Genomic DNA, 20,580 nt, shown 5'->3' on the forward strand with positions numbered 1-20,580 from the left:
TCTTCCTTGGGCCACTTCTCCAAACAATCCCTCCCCTCACCTTTGCTCTGGCACCTGAGCGCGTCTCTCCTACCCCTGCACAAAACACGTCCCTTCTTGTAGCCCTCAGCTCACAGACAGTGCATCTCTTACTCTCAGCCCTTGGCTTCCCGCCACCTTCCTGAGGGGAAGCCTTTTAACCTAGCCCCCTCAGGCCTTAATGGGATGCAGGTGCTCTGACTACCCTGCTGCTTCCGGCAAGCTCTTAATCGACCCCAGGTGCCTGCCTGCCTTGATTACATGGCCACTTCACTCAGGAAACAGAAAACAATTTACCCAGTTCCCTGTACATTTGCCCTCCACCCAACTGTTGTAACCAGCTGCCCTGGGTCTGTCACAAAACATAATCTGACAAGGAAATGAAAGTATTAAATAAATAGTTTTATCCACAGTAACTGCTCATCTTACCCCGACGGTGTTAGTCCATCTCAAACTCCCTAATTTATTTACAAAGAGGCCTACACATTGTGCTGTCCATATCTGGTGTCACTCTCGGCAGTCAGCACCTACCCTGGCTGTTGGCTTTGGCCATGCCTCAGTGTCTTTGAGAACTCGCTCCTCTCCAGAGCCCACCTCACTATCTGTGGGGTGAGCTTCTGGAGTTTGGGGCACCAAGTTGAGCTTCCTTCAGCCTTTTCAGGTTCTCTCCTGAGAGTTCTGCTAATCCTCCTTCAGCTAGACCAGCCCTCCTGGCAAATCTAGCCAGACCTTCTGCCTGGCCCCTGGGATGTCCTGTCACCATTCCCAGATCTCCCATCATTAGCCCTTCCTCTGTAAAATCCTCTTTTACTAGCCAACCCTGCCTTTCCGCCAGCATCAGCTGTGCTCCAATCTCCTTGTCTAGAACTTGCTTGGAACCCCTCCAGATAATGTGAGGCCACGTCGCCACTTGCCATGCCAGAGATCAATCTTCTGGCATTTGATTTAGTTGGTCTAGTTAAGACCTGCTAAATCAAAGGCTGAGGGTGGTTCTGGCCGGCACCGATACTCCTCGCAGTCATGAGGAGTAAGGGAAGCATTTGCTCCCATCAGCCTCCCTCCGTGAAGATTGCGCCAAACTCAGCTTACAGTATGCCGACTCCACCTTCATTATTTACATACCTTAAACTGCCTTTCCGGGTCTAGTGTAGGCCTGCCTTAAGAATCAGCCATGTCCTTCCCTAGTGTCACGTTATTGGATTTTAAAGATCATTGCTGCACCCATAGGGGTGGGGAATGTTTGTCCCAAAAGTCTGTACAAAGTGGGCCATGTGAGATGTCAAATGAAAGCGTCTGTTCTACTGATGTTATGTATGTTATTCATGTACTTGTGTGATATCTGCTTGTGGAGTTATAAATATGTACTCTGTGTTAATGGCCAGTCAGTGACTATGCTAATTAGCTAGGTTCTCAGAGGCAAATGCACACCTGCAAACCAGCCAGCATCATGATTGCTGACTTGGGACACTTGGATAGGTCACTGGGTCATGTGACCTGCTCCAGCTTGGAAAAGACCAGGCATGGATATAAAATGACATGAGGCAGACTCCATCTTGTCTTCAGTTCAGCTCCTGATCCCCGATGCAGCCTTGCGAGGGACAGAGAGCAGGGAAGAACTGTGGACCCATCCTGTCATAGGATGTACACCAGAGGCTTTTAAGATAACAGTTTATAACATCTCTGCTGAGAGCCTGTATCGAGAACTGGGTGATTCGATGCATGTAATGTATTCTCCTTAACAACCTTACTCTCAGGTTTTTCTTTCTTTTAGTAATAAACCTTTAGGCTACATCTACACTGGTGCATTCTCACAGAAAAACTCTTTTGCAGAAGAGTTCTTCTGCAAAAACTCTTCCAGAAGTGAGCGTCTACACTGGGATGTGCTTTTGCGCAAGAGCATCCTTGCCAGTGTAGACGCTCTCTTGCGCAAGGAAGCTCTGACGGCCATTTTAACAATAGTGCTTTCTTGTGCAAGAAATTCATGTTGCCTGTCTACACTGGCCTCTTGTGCAAGAACAGTTGCGCAAAAGGGCTTATCCCTGAGCGGGAGCGTCAGAGTTCTGGCGCAAGAAGCCCTGATTTCATACATTAGAACGTCAGTTTACTTGCGCAAGAACACGCGGTCAGTGTAGACAGGCAGCAAGTTTTCGCGCAAGAGTGGACGCTTTTGCGCGAGATCGTGCCAGTGTAGACACAGCCTTCCAGGCTATGTGCACACTCGCGGCTTCTTGCGTGAGAAAGATGCAAATGAGGCTAAGCGTGGAATATTGCTGAGCCTCATTTGCTACCTAAATGAGCCACCACTTTGGCAGAAGAGGCTCTTACACCAGAAGGAGCTGTCTACATTGCCCCTTCTTGCGCAAGAAAACCCCTCTTGCGCAATGCCGCTACGCTGATTATTTTCAGGAATAACGGCGTTGCGCAAGAGGGGTTTTCTTGCGCAAGAAGGGGCAGTGTAGACAGCGCCTTCTGGCGCGAGAGCCTCTTCTGCAAAATGGTGGCTCATTAGGTATGCAAATGAGGCTCAGCGATATTCCACGCTTAGCCTCATTTGCATATTTCTCACGCAAGAAGCCGCGAGCGTAGACACAGCCCCAGCATTTCAATATCATGTGCGGCAAAGAGCCACCGCAGACCCATCCAAGAGTCACTTGTGATGGCCGCAGCCGGAGATAGAGGGGGTCCAGATCAAGGCTGCCTGTCTTTTACACGCTTGATTGCACACGCATCGCCAGCGCCTGTCGCTCTCCTGAAGTGTCCTGCAATTAAAATAACCGGGGCAGCATTGTGCCTTTGCTGCTTGGTGATGAACAAAGAAGGGATGAGCGGGATGCTTGCAGGGGAGAGAGTTAAATATTTTTCTGCTTGCTTCTTACATTAGAAATGCAGGTTTCTTTCACATGAGTAACGCATGGGGGGAAACTGAGGCACACCCACACGTGTTCAGAGAAAACATTAAAAACATTTCCACTTGGTCACAGAAAGCTGGGCCAAAACTTCCCGCAAGGGCAGATTAATGCTCCATTAGCCTCTGGGTGGTTTTTGCCCCTTTCTCCGACAGCAAGCTGGACTAGCCAGATGCTTCGGGATCTCCTGTGATGACACAGGACTGTCCTGTTTGGTCTGATTGCTCCTGGGATGAAACAGTGAGGGCGTCACTGCTGAGACAAATGGGTCAGAGAACGCGTGAAAAGGAAAGACTCCAAAGCCGAGGGTTGCTGCTCACAGAGAGCGAGAGCAGTTGATCCTGGGCACAGAAGCAGCAGAACACGGAAGGAGAAGAGATGGACGGGGTGAGGCTCCTCTGTAGGGAGAGACCAGCTCTCTCCTTCCTGGCTCATTCCCAACCAGCTCCCGCTGCCCTTTGGAGTCTCTCTGCCAGCTGTCTCTGGTTGATGGCTTCCAGCACTTGTATGGCCACCTTCGTGGCATAGGCCTGTCCATAGTGTCTGAACAGCAGCTCAGCAACCTCCACACTCTCTGCTTTCTCCAGGTGACCTCGCGGTACCTGGGTGTAACCCTCCTGCAATTTAGTGTCAGTCAGTTTGCTCTTGAACTCCTTCAGCTCCATCTCTCTGAGGTCTTTTAAAGTTTCCACCAGGTGATCTCTCCTTGTCTTCCTTGTGTTGGCCCCTAGAGCATTGGGTAGCAAAGCACAGAGTGATAAGAACGGCTACACCGGGTCAGACCAAGGTCCACCTAGCCCTGTGTCCTGTCTTCCGACAGTCGCCATGCCAGGTGCCCCAGAGGGAGTGAACAGAAAAGACAAACATCCAGTGATCCCTCTCCTGTCACCCATTTCCAGCCTCTGACAAAAAAGAGGCGAGGGATCCTATTCCTACCCATCCTGGCTAATAGCCATTGAGGGACCTAACCTCCATGACCTTATCTAGCTCTTTTTTTAACCTTGTTAAAGTCCAGGTCTTCACCACATCCTCTGGCAAGGAGTTCCACAGATTGACTGTGCTGCATGAAGAAATACGTCCTTTGGTTTGTTTTAATTTCTTTTGGTGACCCCTAGTTCTTACGTTATGGGAAGGAGTAAATAACTCTTCTTTATTCACTTTCTCCACACCACCCATGATTTTATAGACCTCTATCATATTCTCCCTTAGTCGTCTCTTACCTAAGCTGAAAAGTCCCTGGGAATTGGGGCTCTGTGGGTCTGTATGCGGCTCGGGGGGGCGGGGAGGAGAGGGCAGGGTGAGGTGTCAGGAGGGTGAGGTTCCGCGCTTGGCACAGGACAAGGGAACAGTGGGGTCGTGGGGCCAGAGCAGTGGGGCCTGGGAACCCAGACTCCCATGTGGAAGGGTGGCGGGGCAGTTCTGTTACCCAGGAAACCCGGCTGGATGATCTCCACCCTCCCTTCGGGCCTTGCCATCTGCGGTTCTGGTGCACGGAGGGTAAGTGGGGCGGAGCGGGGGTGGATTGGTTAGAAGAGGGAACTTGGGACACCAGTTCTCTTCCTAGTCCCACCACTGGGCCAATGACTGATCTTTCCCCACTCTGATTTCTGCAAAAAAGTCCCTACAGACCCTGGGGCTAACTTACCTGCGGGCACTTCAGCTGACACTGTGGGAGGCTTCACATCACCTGGAAGAGGGGAGAAAAAGGGTGATTCAGTCATCAGACTGGCTGCATGCAGATCTGAGGGGCTGATCCAGTTGCATGGCTGTGCGGCCTGTGATCTTGGGAGCCGAGAGGATAATTCAACAACGACCTGGTTATTTATCAGATTCTGCCTCTTTTTCTGTGTGTGCCGCTGTTCCATCATTGCTGGGCTTTTCTGACACGTTTCCTCTCCCTTGCAGTGGCCCACCAAGAGGTCTCTGAACATCGGGTATTTAACCGTTTTGAAATACAAACTAAAATTCAGAGTTCCCTCAGTCACATGGTATGGTTTCTGTTCCCTGATTGGATGACTAGAGCAATTAATTCATTTCAAATAAATCAATACATGACACAACAATGCAATTGAAATTATACTATGAAAGATGCTCTCCATGAGACTAGGACTCTGCACTTTTATTGTATTCATGCTAATAAACCTCAAGCAACCCTGCACCTGTGGAAGAGGTATGTGAAAAGTTCATGAGTAAAATTAGATCAAAGTTCATTCTGAGAATGAAACCAATAGTCATGAATTCCCCTCCCACCCGTACCAGGGTTTCCTGTAAGCTGAGCGCTTGTGCAGCTATCCAGGAGAGATTCAAATGCCATCGAGCTGATAAGCAGAGCACCGACAGCTGACAGCATGTGTTTATATTGGTGGTGCACATTTGCACATGCTTTGGTGCACACAACAAAATTTATTCCACACATGGATGGAAAACATTACAGGGAACATTGCCCTGTACCATTCACTGTGCTCTAATTAACTCAAACTGATCATAAACTTATTACAGTAAGCAGCTGGTTCAGGTAGGACAGCTCACGTCTTTACCACGGAATGATACAAAACTTGCTGTTTTACATTCTTCAGAAAGGTTCCAGCTTCAGTTCAGAAAATCTGTTAAGCTCTGCAGAGCTGAAGCAAAGTTCTCCTCCAGCTACGCTACTCTCAATCTTGGGCATTCTGCAGAGGCTACCGATTTGAGGTTCCCAGCTTTCCAAGCCCCTGCTTTTAAAAAGGTTCGGAGACCTTTGTAAAAGGGTTTGCCTGCATTCCCTCCCGCTTTGTGGGTGGGGAAGAAAAGACATGGAAGAGATGTCCCCTGAGGCCGTGAATAAAGAGGAGGATTATTTAGGGTTGGTATTACCATAGCTCTAACCACCCTGCTGTGCAAGGTGCTGTACAGAAAACAGAGACAGTCCCCGCGCCAAAGAACTTGCAATCTAAATAGAGACAAGCGGTAGCAGGTGGAGACAGACAAGGGGAGTACAAAGGGGTGGGGGATGCCAGAGCCCCCTCCCTCCCTGCCTTTTCTACAGCTAGCTGGGAGCAACATTGCTCACTCCTCTGCCTTCTCCCTCCATCTGCCAGCAGGCTCCTCTTTTGTCCCTCCTCCCGGCTCTGGGTTGGCTATTGTTGGCTCAGCCAATAGCGCTGCAGAAGTGCATCGGGTAGAACCGACAGCCGGGCTGGGAGCTTCTGCAGCACTTTTTTCCCCAATGCACGGCTCTGCAGCGAACAGGAAGGAAGGGCGCTTGGGGCCTAGGTCGCAAGAGGCTTTCTGCAGATTTCCTCCTGACCTGCTGTTCATCTTTGTAGGTGTGTTCCTCCAGCTGGAGCAAGCCCCTTGTGACCCCAGCAGATACAGGGCAAGGGGGATGCTGCCCCGGGTGCCTCCTCATTTTTCCCACCCCGGAGTGGAACAACCACCTGAGACCCTCCCCTGCTGCCAAGAAACCAACACGCGCCCTCACGCCACAAATATTGCTTAAATCTCACTCAAAACGCTCCCGTTTTTTTCCAGGGGGTAGCAATACCCCAGTGAGTCCATTTATTCTGCAATGTCATCCCTTTGTCTGCGAGTCTTTCCTTTGCCTGCAATGGGGTGTGACTCAGGTTACCAGGTAGCGCCAGATAAACTGATTCCTATGTGCATGCCTTGATCTGGCCAAATCTCCCTAGGGCTGCACGTTTCAAGACCCCATCCCCCCCCCGAATACCTTTTGAGAAGCTGCTGCTCCGTTATCTGCGCAGATACAGAGACAAGGAACCATTTTAACCATGTACCTACTAGGTGTGGTTCACTGTCCCAGGGAGTGGCACTTAGAGCAAAATGTTTCTCAACCAGTGGTACAAGTACCCGTAGGGGTACTCGAGAGAAGAAATTCAACACAACTGACATTTAGAGAAAACTGAATTTTTGTTCTAAGTTTGACAGTGCTTGATTATTTTTGAAATTTTTACACCCAAAAATTTCATCGCCTGCCCGGCTATGATTAAATTGTTTAAACAAATGTGTTGCAATGGTAGAAAAAAATTGAGTGGGTCTGAAAACTGTAGGTACCGGGGGTACTTACAATTTTTTTAAAGGGGTACTTTATAAACAAAAGGTTGAGAAACACTGACTTAGACCACTACAGGGAGAGAGACTTAGTTTACTCTACAGCCTTATCTGAGCACCAGCTGGCTTTTCGCTCAAGAGGTAGAGGTTCATGCACTGAGCTCTCAAGGCCGTAGGTTCAAGTTCCGCCTGTCTGCATTATACTAACTGTATCTCCACTTCCAATTGGTAAGTAATCTTAGCTCTTATTTACCGACTCAAATATTCTGGGGGTGGCAAAGTCTCACAAAATTATCATCCATGAATGTCACTGAAGTAATGTTTACTCTGTCAAATCCTTCCAACTTAATTCTATTTATTACAACTATTTCTAGAAACCCTTCCATGCTCATGGACTCAAACCAATCTGAACAATTAGTAACCCAAAACGTATTCAAGATCCATGCTGCTAACATCTCGCATTTCATTACACTCTATAGAGTGACTTTTTTAAAGACTTTTTTTAAGTTTGGTACCTCAGTTAATTTTGAGCTGTCATTAATTTCATTCCCCCTTCATTTGTTAATTAATGCACATACTTTTGTTTCTGATACTACTTACCAAACTTTTATATTAGAGATATTAAAAAAAGGTTTAAAAAAATAACTGTGTAAGTACTAAAAATCCTAGTGGTTATATGGTTAACCGTTTTTGGCCAGGTGGGACTAGGGAGGGAAGAATGCTGGAGGGGTGCCCCCCTGCAGCCTTCTATTTGCAGAGCCCCCAGTGCAGGGAGCCAGTGTGCATAAACCGGCTCCCAGGGAGCTGGCTCCTGCCCCACACCACAAACTGCAGTATGAGGCTTATCCTGCAGAGCTCACAGCATGCCGGCTCCCCAGGAGGTCAGGAGCCCACACGCGCCTGCGGGGCAGAAGAGTTTAACGCAACGGAAACAGATAAGATAATCAATTAAACAGTTAAATTCAGACATCCCTATTTTAAGTGTTCATCTTAACCCCTGTAATTTAGCATCAGCTCATTTGTGTGTGCTGAAAGATCACGTGACAACACATCATCTGAAAATGTCTGTCATGCTGAAGTAGAAAGATCTCCAAAAGTATCATGCCCAGGAATACTTTCTAGAGCCCATGCCCTCACTTCAAGCCTGGGGATGCTACACCCCCAGCTTCCCTACTTCCAGCACCTATAGCTTTTTTAAAAAGGAAAGCCAAGTTCATAATCATAGGCTACAAAAAGGGTTCCCAAAACTTTGGAAAAGGCTGTGCATCTGCCTGGAAATAGTTCTTCGACCAAGATTCCTGGGCAGTGTTTGAAACCCAAACATCGGAGTGTTCGGACATCGAAAGTGAAATGATTTATACGTTGTAGAACAGGGGGTATGTCTACACTACCCTCCTAGTTCGAACTAGGAGGGTAATGTAGGCATACCGCACTTGCTAATGAAGCCCGGGATTTGAATTTCCCGGGCTTCATTAGCATAAGTGGGGAGCCGCCATTTTTAAATCCCCGCTGCTTCGAACCCCGTGTAGCGCGGCTACACGGGGCTCGAACTAGGTAGTTCGGACTAGGGTGCCTATTCCGAACTACCGGTACTCCTCGTCCTCCTCCACCTGAGGCCCCACCTCCTCCACCTGAGGCCCCACCTCCTCCACCTGGGGCCCCACCCTTTCTGGGAGCGGGAGCCAGGCTCTCCCACAACTTGCCCAGGGAGGCTGTTGGTTCCCCTGGTTATAGATCTATGCTGCTAACATCCATCGTTGAATTATACTCTAGAGCAGGGGTGGGCAATAGGGCCTCCGCGGGCCAAGCGGGTTGGTCTGACCTGCGGAGGCCCTGCTACTCCCCCTCCCCGAGGCCAATTAGGGCCTGGGAGAAGCGCACAAAGTTTCCTCTGCCCAGCCAGGAGACTGTGCGCACTCCTGGCAAAGCTCTGATTGGCTTGGGGGCAGGGAGCGCACAAAGTCTCCTCCCACTGCCAGGGGCATGGGCACCTAGGAGAACCCTGGGGTGGGGGGGCAGAGGTGCCCCCCCACCCCCAGACCAAACCTGGTCTGGGGGTGGGGAAGCCTGGAAGTACCCTGTCTCTGCCCCTTCTGGTGTGGCCCGGGGCCACTTTGAAAATTTCTGAAGCGGCCTCCAGCAAAAAATGATTGCCCACCCCTGCCCCAGAGAATGCTTCAGTTTAAAGGTATAGACTGTTGCCTTAATTAAAACATTGTTTAAATAATTAGACTGGGCTACTTTGGGGTTAGTTTTTAGGTGACTGTGGCCTACTGATGCAGTAGACAATAGCCGCAGGATTCATGGGCACAGTTGCCCCTCCCCTCCCAAAATCTGACACAGCGCTGATCCGTGTGCTGTGTCGTGGGGCGCACTTTAAACCCCTGGGAGAGGCCTCCTGTGTGCAAAGGACGACTCCTCTCCCCGGCCCCTACCTGGCCTCAGCGTGACGTCCCAGACAGATTCCTCCTGGTCTCTCTCTCTCAAGCTGAGCTCCACGCACTCCTCCAATCTTTGGATGTACACTTCCGTGTACGACTGATGCTTCTCTGGGCCTCTGCGCTGGAACTCCAGATCCTGTGGGGAAGACAATTTTCACCTCCGGTGAGTTCACCAGGGTCCCCGAGCCAGCCGGGCACACGTGAACAAAGCAACGGGAATTTCCCGTGAAGCGGGTGTTCGTGAATCACTAACCACTGCAGCGCACGATGACCGTGCCTCCCACTTTTCATCCCCAGGGGGCCCTGTGAAAAATTGGAGAGACAAGGATCGCTTCATCCACCATGAAGGGACTATTGGCTCCTGCGAGTGGGCTAAAACCAGAAGGAAACCACAGCAAGGCAAATGGCGGGGGGGGGGGGACACAGCCCCCTGAGTATGTACTTGCCAACTCTGAGGCACGCAGGGTGGGCGGACAAACCCACCCTCACACACTGCCCCAGCTACCCTCTTCGGTGAGAGAGATGGGGGAGAGAGTGGAGCAGAATGATATTGAGTGAGAGACGGGCCAGAAGGCAGCACGGTCCATGAACTGAGATAATTCCCGGTGTGGCCAGTAGAAGGGCGTGAGGTACTTGCTAAGTTGTGTGTGTGCGCGGGGAGGGGGGGGGGAGGGGGAGTTGTGGAAAAGATTCTCAAACTTAATTGCACTTCAGTTCCCTTCTGACAACACAAATTACTTCATGACCCTGGAGGAGTGGGCGGGGGAGGGAGACCGAAGCCTGAGGCAGTTTGAGTCCTGCTACCCTGGGTCAGGAGGGGGAGGCAAAGTCTAACCTGAGCCCCTGCTCTGGATGGGGGGAGGTCAAAGAGGAAGCCCACGGAGTTCAACCTGAGGCAGGGGGCCTGGAACCTGAGCCTTGCTACCCAGGACTGAAGCCCTCAGACATCAGCCCCAGACGGGAAGGCTCCGGCTTTGGCCCTGGGCCTCAGCTAGTCTCAGTCAACAGTGGCGACCCCATGAAAATGGGATTGCGACCCATCTGGGGCCCATTTGCGAAACACTGAGCTTAAGAGAGACCCTTAAGTCTAGAGAGGCCTGGGGAGGTTTTTTGGTTCCTTATCAGAGTCATCCTCGCCCATGCACAGAATACACAGCGGCGTAGGGCACCTGAAAATTTGGGGCACTGCTGGGTCTTAATGCCCACCCATTTGCCTCTTCCCTTCCCTGTCCTGTGGCTCTGTTCCTCCGGAGAGGAGCTAGTTGACTTAAAACTATAAAAGCCTGCCCAAGCTATTAGCAGCACCCTGCACTGGGGAAAGAGCCATTCAAGTGGCAATGCAGCTACTTAACAGGCATTTGCCAGCCCCAGGGACGTACTGTCAGTTTCTGAATTTATCGTGTGCATCGACAGAACCTGAGTTAGAAAATTTGTTTTAAAAATATTTCATGCGTGTGTTGTTGAAAAGATTATAAAACCACAGCGCTAAAAAACCATCTCCCCCAGCTGCCATCAGGCACAGGGGCACCGGTTTAAGAGACTGCGTCGGGCCCCATAAATCCGAAGGACGGCCCTTCTCGCTTCACAGACTGTCAGAGCAGCAGGAGACTGTTTGCTCTTTGCAAATACGCGAAACTGCCTCAGAGAAATACCTGGCTGCCCCGGGTACCAGCTTCCAGCGGCACAACCCCAGGGCCTCACGCTCAGCCCTGGCTGCTCAGGTCAGAAAGCGTCAACAATGCTATGAAACTAGACCCGCCAGGAAATGTAACTGTGCTAAGAAACGAACTCCAAGGATGAGCACAAGTAATTAAGAATGTAAGAACGGCCATACTGGGGCAGACCAACAGTCCATCTAGCCCAGTATCCCGGTCAATACCAGTTGCCCCAGAGGGAGAGAACACAACGGGTAATTCTCATGTGATCCCTACTCTATCACCCATTTGCAGACAAACAGAGGCGAGGGACACCATCTCTACCCATCCTGGCTAATAGTCATTGATGGACTGAACCTCCATGAATCTATCTAGCTCTTTTTTGAACCCTGTTAAAGTCTTCGCCTTCACCACATCCTCTGGCAAGGAGTTCCACAGGTTGACTATCAGGTGTGACTGATGCTGACAGCAAAACCACCCAAAGCCCGTGGGGCCTGGCCGGGATCCGCAACAGGAAGAAAGGCGGCTGAATGACACTTTTCTTCGGAAACAGCGGGAAAAGCCACTCACCGCCAAGGAGCGCATCTCCCACTAACGCAAACACCACCCCTCAAGTGGAACAATAAAAAAACAACAACTGCCAAAGGTGTCTTCACTCCTGCGGCAGGCAAACCACCTTTGGGTTTTCCACAGCTGCCAAACTGGGCAGGCGTCAGCTACTTCCTATCTGCTAGTTGTGGAGTCATTTTGTGAGGCGCTTCAGTCCCCTTCCAGTTATTCTGAGTGAACGCCTCATGATTTTGATGATGGGAAGGGGTGACTCTGCCCTGAGATCACGGTCAGTTTCTTCCTGTTTCTCAGGGTATTTTACACAACAACAGGGGAGGGGGAAAAGCTTGAAACAGCTGGTCAATGTGACTGCAGCCCCATCGAAATGCAGTGCGTAACACCACTTTAAATGCTTATTTTTCTTTTTAAAGACTAGATCTCAAGTTTTGGCAGATACACGCTTGCCTTCCAGCGGTGGGATTTTTTTCAGGAAGTCCATGTGTCTCAGAGTAATTTCGGAGGAATTCCGATGTAAATGCAAAGGGATAACAATTGGAGTTCAACAATGAAGTTAATCCTCCAGTTGTGTAAATGAGCAATATTTGTGTTTATCAAAAACTGTCTTCCGACTGCAATGAATGGCACGGTGAACACAGCATAACTACAGTTCCACACCGTAGGCTGTTAGACATACTGGACTGACAGCTGTAGATATGGTGGATAGATAATGGCTGCAAACCTCCAAATCTCAGTTACCTTAGGTTTTATCTCTAGGTTGGGTGAGTTAGATGTGGTGCGGTAATATGTCCCGTAATGTAGTGGCTTGGTCAGAGGCGGCTTGGGCACCTGAAACGACTGGCATTTCTTCTCATACTCTTCTACCGCCTGTGAAAATTCAAACACAGTCACTTCTAGGAGAGATGGACAGAAAAACACACAAAGCCAAGGCCAGTTTTCCTTTCTTGCGCCAGCCTGGTTGTGGGGGGGAGGAGGGCTGGTTTGCAGTAAACAGAAGAGATGTGCGGGGACATGGGGTCAGCACAGCCTTTGGGCAGACACTGAGCTCTTGAGACAGGTGGAGTTTTAAAGTTAGTCCAGGCAAGCGCTTAGCTACACCCCCACCAGCCCCAATCAGCCCACCTGGCCACAGCATAAATGTCTCACATGTCATTCTGCACAGCTGGTCACTTGTGGCACAAGACCTGCTTTCCCTGCTAGGACATGCCCCTCCCTTCCCCATGGCAGCCGGTGGCTCCAATTCCCCCGCCCCCGTTGTGGCTGTGGGTGGATTCTCAGTCACCTGTACCACGGAGCGGTCGTCGGGGAGAAGGTAGAGGTGGAGGGTGATGTCTGCAGCCCTGCGGGCCCGGTACAGCAGCACCAGCGAGTGGATACAAATGCGTCGCTTCGACCGGATCAGTCTCCAAAGCACGCCCAGGGGGGAGAAGTGGGGGTTCTCCAGCACAGCATGGAAGTGCCTCACCCGCGCCGGCTTCTCCAGGAGCATCTCCCCGCCAACAAAATGGGCGATCTCCATCTGAAAGAGGGAGATCTCGCCCCCTGCCCATAGGGGACAGTCACAAGGAGTTCCCAGCCTGCTGTCTCAGGCCCCCTTTCTGCCCCGGAGGCGGACATGTCTCATGCTCATAGCTAAGGACAGGCACTGGGGACTCCTGGGCCTGGGAGGAGCATGGGGGCGGGTGGGATGTAGCAGCAGGGAGTTAGCACTCCTGGGTCCCAGACAAGGACATGGGGGCTAGCAGAGAGCAAGCCTGGGCTGTGCACTCAGCTCAATGCCTTTAAAATTAAAAAACTAATGGAGATTGCCTATCTCCTAGAATGGGAAGGGACCTTGAAAGGTTATTGAGTCCAGTTCCCCATCTTCACAAGGGAACCAAGTACCATCCCTGACAAATTTTTGCCCTAAATGGCCTCCTCAAGGATTGAACTCACAACCCTGGGTTTAGCAGGCCAATGCTCAAACCACTGAGCTATCCCTCCCCCACCTTTGTGCCTAGGGTTGTAAGATGATTAAAACAAAAATACCAACCCCCACCCCCGAAAAAATTCTGGAGGAAAAAAAGGGGGGGGGGGGGAGGGAAGACGAGACCAAAAAAAAAAAAAAAAAGAGTGTAGGGATAGGAACAAGAGAACAGTTGAGCACTAAGACCCATGGAAAGCATTGCTTCCCCTAGGTCTTTTGGCCAGCAGCCATTTTGTGCTAGCAGCCTTGGGGAACCAGGTAAGCATGGGGGCTGCGGGTGTTGAGGGCTGGAGGGAACTCAGGGAGGTGGCGGGGAGGCCGGGCGCCGAGTGTTTGTAGGGTTGCCAGGTACCCGGCATTTTCACCTCCTGCTCTGAATTTTTTTTTTTTTTACCAGACAGGAGGCAAAAATACCGGACTGTCCGGGTGAATACCGGACTCCTGGCAACCCTATATGTGCCTGCTTGGGCTGCGTGACTTTGTGGGGCAAATTTGCCACCGCATCCCCCTTCCCAGGCACACGTGGGCCACCACAGGCAAGGCCAGGGACAGCGCCAGGCTCCTCCCCAGTCAGGATGTGGATGGTTAACTGGCAAGCCTCACCCTTAACCAGGGGGCGCTGCTCCAGTTCCGTGGGGCCGCTCCATCCCGGCTGGAGCACCCCTGGCCAGACATGCCCGGCCCCAGTGCACCACAGGCCAGGGCGCTCCAGCTGGGTTGGAGCTCCCCCACCCGCCCCATTTATCCGGTTACACTTAGCACGTTTAACCAGTTAACTAATTACATGGGATTTGACATCCCTACAGGATCCTCCAGTCCTGTCCCCTGGGCAGGCCCCCTTGCCGAGATCGGGAAGGAGGAGGGAAAGGTTCTTCTTTGGGTAGTGTCCCCGTGGGTGTCGGGTCCCATCCCGGCGCTGCAGATCATAGATGTCTAGGCACAAAGTGCCTGAGGTTTCCCCAGGAGCCGCGCCCCCCAGCCCGCTCAGCGGATCGAGTGCCACCCGCCAGCCATACCTGCGAGGCACAGGAAGTGCGGGAGGTGAACGGCCACCACGGCCCCATCCTGGTCCACCTGGATGTTGAACAAGGGGCCGGCCACCATCCTCTGCTGAGCCGCCTGGGCAGGCAGATACTGATCCCAGGAGCTGTATTCATAGCAGATGGTCACGGCTGCCCTCACCTCGAATCTGAGTTTGGTTTTAGGGCAGCGGTAGGCGCCTGCCCGGGGGATGTGAACTCTGCATGTCACAGGGCAAAAGAGAAAGGGGAGTAAAGAGTCAATGTTAGCTGGAACCAGCCTGTCTCCTGGTTTAACTCGGGTGCTGCCCCTCCTGCTTGGCCTAGCCCGGAGGTTACACCAATTCTTTGTTCTATTTATAAACCCCCAACTCTTAAACTTTATCCTTTGTCTAGGAATTGCCGTTTCAGGATCCCAAATGCCTTGGCAGTTAGGACTGAAGCCACAACTCTCCCCATCCCCCCATTTTACAGACCGGAAGACTAAGGCACAGAGGCACAGTGAGGACTTGCCTCAATCGCCCCATGAGCCAGAGAAAGAACCGGCCAAGCGAACCCAGGAGTCCTGACTTCCAGCCCCTACTCGGCAGCTCTGTCCCGGACCCCCAGATGCTCCCGTCCTTGTTTTAACAGCATCTACGGGTCCCTCTATGGCTTGTAGGCACAAAACCTCCTAACAGGCTCTCCACAATAATCGGGCCATGGAGCAGCCGTGTGGGTTACACACTGTACAGTGCCTTGCTATCGGCGTTTCCCCGCGGCAACCGTCCAGCCATGAAGTCCGAATGAGCCATCGGGTGGGGTGCCGCACACAGCAGGGCTGTTAAGTAGCGATGAATGTACTAGTCGAGTAGTCGCTGGAATTTCCACTGACTAATCGACAAGCACTTCCGCATTTGAAATGTACAAGAGCGCCCGCTGGCATTTCAAAGCGGAAGCACCCACATGGAGCCTGGGGTCAGCTGGGGAGTCCCAGCTGATCCTGATCTCCAAGTGGCGCTGCCGCTTTGAAACGTTGCACGGAGCCCACGTTCAGCTGGGGAGTCCCCAGCTGATCTCGGGCTCCACACGGCATTTCAAAGTGGCAGCACCGCGCTGAGCAGCTGACCTCGCGTTCCATGTGGCGCTGCCACTTAAGTATCATTCTCTTTCCCCCACCCCGCCCTCCTGCCTCTATCTGATGGAGACAGCAAGGGCGGGAGGAGCGACTAGTGGACTATCCTGTCGACTGTCTGGCAAGCATTTGCTTATTGGATCGTCGACTAGTCCTTTACATCCCTCGCACATGGTGCAACAGGAACTGGCCCGGGCTGCCAGACATGGGGTGACACCAAATTCCCGACCCCAGCTCTTACCTGTACGTCTCCAGGCTCCCCTCTGGGCCCTGAATGATCTCCGGGTTTAGTTCTTCCAGCAGATCCTAGATCACAGGACATGGGGTTAACATGGCTCCAATGGGGAGACCCACAGGAGAGCAGCAGAAAAGAGGGAATCTGAGCTGCTGGAATTAGGGGTGCAGGGGGGCACTGCAGCGCCCCCTGGCTTGAAATGCTTTCCATTATATGCAGCATTGACAGTTTGGTTCAGTGGCTCCCAGCAACCCCACTGTACAAACTGTTCCCACTCCCTGCTGGGGCCCGGAGGTCAGTGAAGGGGCAGGCTCAGCGTTTTTTCTCCAGCCGCAGCAGTGGCTCTGTGGGGGACACAGATGCTTGAGACCAGAGTCCAGGTGCTGGGAAGAGCAGGCCAGAGTTCTGAACAGTCCTTGCTAAATTCTAGCAGGGAAATACTGTCCCCCCAGCCCCCGGTACTCCTACCCCTTCGCAGGCACTTGGCTCTGTACAAGGGAGAGACAGCTCTTCCTCCTGGATGCAGGCAGGGTAAATAACCTACTCCTGCAGCTGCCAGCCCAGGGGAGTCGCCTTTAGCTCACGTGGCAGAGTCTAGTTTTGTGGAGGCTGGTGGGTTCTAGGTCCAGGTTCCCAGCGTATGGTAACAGCTTCCATTCTGTGCCCAAGTGTAGCGGGATGGATGGTTCCCTTAGGGAGGGTGGCAGAATTTGGGGCAGCGTGTGAACAGCAAGGGTAATCTGGGTGTACCTGGGTCCTAAGGCTGCAGGAAAAACCCTCCTTTGCCATGCTGGAAATACCAAGTTGGCTTAATGAAGCCTCAGCGCTGCACGGCGCCGAAATCAGTTTTCAGTGGAAAACACAAGAGTTCCCATCCCGCCACCAGGGATTCTGAAAATCATGGTTATCGTCCTTCAACAGGGTAAGGTGCTCAAGTGCCATGAAGGGAAAGGAGTTGAGCCACCACCGGCCAAGGTAGGAGAGGGACCCAGCTTTGCATCCCTGGAAGGGGCGGGGCCAAGGACAGAAGGGGCGGGGCCTACGGCAATCAAAGCCACACAGAGTGGCATTCCCGTGACTGTTCAAAGGGGCCCCAGTCTCTGTCTGCCATGTAGCAAGGGGTGTCTTTTGAAATGCTGGGCCCCTGTACAATTGCCCCTTTAATCCCCACCCCACCGGTGGGCCTGGTTGAGCCACGTCACCTTGGCTCCAAACTGTCTTGCTAGAAATACGAACTTCTAGCCCTGCCCCCACTCGACCCCACTCCCCTCTCAGAGCCGGGGATAAGCTCTAGTCTAGATCCTGGAACAGGGGTGGGGAAGAATGAACAGCTACAATAGGAGTAAGAGGTGTTAAGTCTACGGACAGAAGAGGAGTGGGGGGAAAAAAAAAAAGGTGTCTTCAAGGAGCAATTACTGACACCACTGCTGATCACTGAGATTTATGCCATTTAGGACCCCACTAGACATTGCTGCGTCCTGTCTCTGGGTCCCAAGGCACCAGTATCCCAGCAGGAGCTGGTGCAATCCCCTGCAAGAACTTGTCCGTACCTTCTCTCTGGGACACAGCTCGCACTGGTTCTCTCTCCAAGCCTCTGCGGGAAGGAAGATGCTTCAGATGAGCTCAGTGGGATGAGCCTCCAACATGGGGTTGCGACTGTTCGCCAACTGGTGCCCTTTCTCTAGTCATAGGAGAGGGGCAGCTACAGAACAAGCTGCCTCCTGGTAACCCCCAACCACTGGGGCTGGGGCTCCAGCCCATACAGCGGCCATTTACCTAGGCTAGGGGATCTGGATGGGAATGGCCAGGACTGGAGTAGCTGGGAGCGCTCCCCTCTCTACAGCGCCCCCTGCTGGGACTGGAGTAGTTGAGCGTTCCCCCCTTTCTCCTTACAGTGCCCCCTGCTGAGAGAGGCTGGGAACAGAGTAGCTGGGAGCTCCCCCCCTCCCACAGCGCCCCCTGCTGAGAGGGGCTGGGAACGGAGTAGCTGGGAGCTCCCCCCCTCCCTACAGCGCCCCCTGCTGAGAGAGGCTGGGAACGGAGTAGCTGGGAGCTCCCCCCTCCCTCCCTACAGCGCCCTCTGCTGAGAGAGGCTGGGAACGGAGTAGCTGGGAGCTCCCCCCTCCCTCCCTACAGCGCCCTCTGCTGAGAGAGGCTGGGAACGGAGTAGCTGGGAGCTCCCCCCTCCCTCCCTACAGCGCCCTCTGCTGAGAGAGGCTGGGAACGGAGTAGCTGGGAGCTCCCCCCCCCCCCTCCCTCCCTACAGCGCCCTCTGCTGAGAGAGGCTGGGAATGGAGTAGCTGGGAGCTCCCCCCTCCCTCCCTACGGCGCCCCCTGCTGGGAGAGAGTAGAGTGGCCTGGAGCTCCCCCACAGCCAACACTTTTGCTCTGCTCTTGCTGCTGGGACTGGAAAAGCAGAGAATTGTTTTCTTAGGCCTCAACCACCCTCCTAAACACCGCTCTCTGGATTCGTTCTTCTTCCTGCACTGGAGACTGGAGGCGGTGTGCAAGCCAGCTAGTATTCTCCCTTTGTCTCCCACCTTGTCATGTCTCCTCCATGCAGTTTGCTCTGTTACTGGGAAATTTTGCCACCTACCCCAAGCTAGAAACATTTCCCCGGGGAGACAAGCGGTCATAGAATCATAGAATACTAGGACTGAAAGGGACCTCAAGAGTCGGGAATGGGGGAACTGTCATGTGGAGCCGGGAAAGAAAACTGCGGTGAAGCCAGGGGGAAGGGGAGGGAGAAGTGACAGTGTCGGATACATCTCAGGGGTCATACAAGGGATGGGATTAAAATAAACTACAGTTACCTCTCACCCCCCCCCCCATGCCTTTCCGAACCATTCGTGAAAGGAGACACAGAGAGAGGGGATTTCCCTAGGAAACAATTTCCCTTCCCTGATGCATTTCTTACCTGTCCTAGATGCCTCCACGAGTCTCTGTGCCAGGGCAGCCCTGTTCATGCTTCTCAGGATGCTCTGGGTCATCCGCAGAGCGCGTTCCTCCCCGTACTCATGGATCAGCTCCTCCGTGACCTCTGTCGCCTGCTTATCACAGGGGATGGGGCTAGATTCTGGCTTCACTTGGATGCGGAAGTTCTCAAGCGCCTCCGGCCCCAGGCTGCCCCAGATTTGGATGAGCTGCTCGCTCACTTTGAAGAGGGCTTCCGTCCACTCCCAGGTCTGTTTGATGTAGGCTCTCTGCAGCCTAAAGAGATCGGCCACCAGGGCACCCTGGTTCATGTCCCTGAGCACGGTCTGGGTGGCGTCTAAGGCGTAGCGCACCCCGTAGTGGCTGATGAGCTCCTCCACCATCTCTGCCACCTCTGCCCTCTCCAGCCGGCCCCCGGGGATGGGGGGGTTGGTGACAGAAGTGTCTGACAGTTCAACCTCGGCCACTTTGGCCTTGAAGACCCGGAGCTCCTCCTTTCCCAGGCTGCCCAAGGTGCGGTGCAGCAGATTCCTCACTCTGGAGATGGTCTCTAGGTGATCACTGCACTTTCCCTCATAAGCCCTGAGGGCCTGCTTAAGCCCTTTTGCACTGGCTTCGTGCTCCGGGGCTTTTTGCGCCTCAAGGGTCACCTCCGCCCCGTACTCCACCCCAAAGTGGTTGATCACCCACTGAGCCGGTTCCGCGCCTCCCAGCTGCTCCTGCAGGTTCTTTTCGAATGTTTTTGTCATGGCCACGTCCCTGAGTTTGGCCTTGAATCGCTTCAGCTCACTCTCCCCCAGCTCAGCCAGGGCCTGGTGCAGGTGGTCGGTCACTTTGTTCTCCATGGCACCTCCTCAAACTGCCAGAGAGGAGACAGGGCAGCTGAGAAATTCATGCTCGGAGCCGGAACTCTCTCAACACAGGCGCTGTGCAACAGCCCTTCACCACTTCCTGTCTGTAATTTCACTGACATTTGCTAGAATCTATATACCCCACTTCTCAGGCTTCCCAACCCGCCCCCCCCCCCCAAGGTCCATAGACCAGCTCGCCCCTTGCACTGCCAAATCTTCACTGTCCTTCCTCGTCCCTCGGCCAAATTACACATTGCAAACTGCATGTCAGGGACAGGGCAAGGAGCCAGCCAGTGAAACTACAGAGAGGGGCCTCAGATCTCTGCCCCAGGAGTTAACAACATACCAATTCCATGGGGCTGAAGGGGGGGGTCTCTCTCTGGGGGTGGGCTGAGAGTCAGAGGAGTGGGGGTCTCTCTGGGGGTGGGCTGAGAGTCAGAGGGGCGGGGGTCTCTCTGGGGGTGGGGTGAGAGTCAGAGGGGCGGGGGTCTCTCTAGGGGTGGGCTGAGAGTCAGAGGGGCGGGAGTCTCTCGGGAGTGGGGTGAGAGAGGGATGGGGGTCTCTCTGGGGGTGGGCTGAGAGTCAGAGGGGGGCCTCGGGGGGTGGGGTGAGGGTCAGAGGGGCGGGGGTCTCTCTGAGGGTGGGGTGAGAGTCAGAGGGGTGGGGGTCTCTCTGGGGGTGGGGTGAGAGTCAGAGGAGCAGGAGTCTCTCGGGGGTGGGGTGAGAGAGGGGCGGGGGTCTCTCTGGGGGTGGGCTGAGAGTCAGAGGGGCGGGGGGTCTCTCTGGGGGTGGGCTGAAAGTCAGAGGGGGAGGTCTCAGGGGGTGGG

The 20,580-nt window shown here is 53.1% G+C and overlaps 2 protein-coding genes across 2 annotated transcripts in view; both read right to left on the reverse strand.

Annotated features, from left to right (window-relative positions):
• Nucleotides 1-2,468: 2,468 nt before the first annotated feature.
• Nucleotides 2,469-19,747, reverse strand: LOC102456078 (uncharacterized). Its single transcript, XM_025182202.3, has 9 exons — nucleotides 18,886-19,747; nucleotides 17,519-17,562; nucleotides 15,975-16,039; nucleotides 14,617-14,840; nucleotides 12,917-13,176; nucleotides 12,373-12,501; nucleotides 9,407-9,548; nucleotides 4,570-4,611; nucleotides 2,469-3,651 (listed from the first exon to the last, which is right to left on the reverse strand). Exons 1-9 carry the CDS (start codon nucleotides 19,745-19,747, stop codon nucleotides 3,356-3,358), a joined length of 2,064 nt encoding a protein of 687 aa, XP_025037987.3. The 3' UTR covers nucleotides 2,469-3,355.
• LOC106731659 (uncharacterized) overlaps nucleotides 19,625-20,580 on the reverse strand; it is a 44,153-nt gene continuing 43,197 nt past the window's right edge. Inside the window, exon 10 of the mRNA XM_089778844.1 lies at nucleotides 19,625-19,761. The gene's annotated coding sequence lies outside the window, so the exon portion shown is untranslated. The remainder of the gene's footprint in view (nucleotides 19,762-20,580) is intronic.

This window comes from Pelodiscus sinensis, chromosome 5 (assembly GCF_052426305.1).
Source record: "Pelodiscus sinensis isolate ZL-2025 chromosome 5, ASM5242630v1, whole genome shotgun sequence".
In the NCBI taxonomy this organism is placed as follows: domain Eukaryota; kingdom Metazoa; phylum Chordata; order Testudines; family Trionychidae; genus Pelodiscus; species Pelodiscus sinensis.

Bases quoted from the DNA above. Each gene is read 5' to 3' on its own strand.
- LOC102456078 (XM_025182202.3), bottom strand. From the start codon at position 19,747: ATGGAGAACAAAGTGACCGACCACCTGCACCAGGCCCTGGCTGAGCTG. The intron at 17,563-18,885 runs GTAAGAAATGCA...TCCTTCCCGCAG, and splicing joins CGTGGAGGCATCTAGGACAG to AGGCTTGGAGAGAGAACCAG. The intron at 4,612-9,406 runs GTAGGGGCCGGG...CCCCTCTTCCAG, and splicing joins GGACGTCACGCTGAGGCCAG to GTGATGTGAAGCCTCCCACA.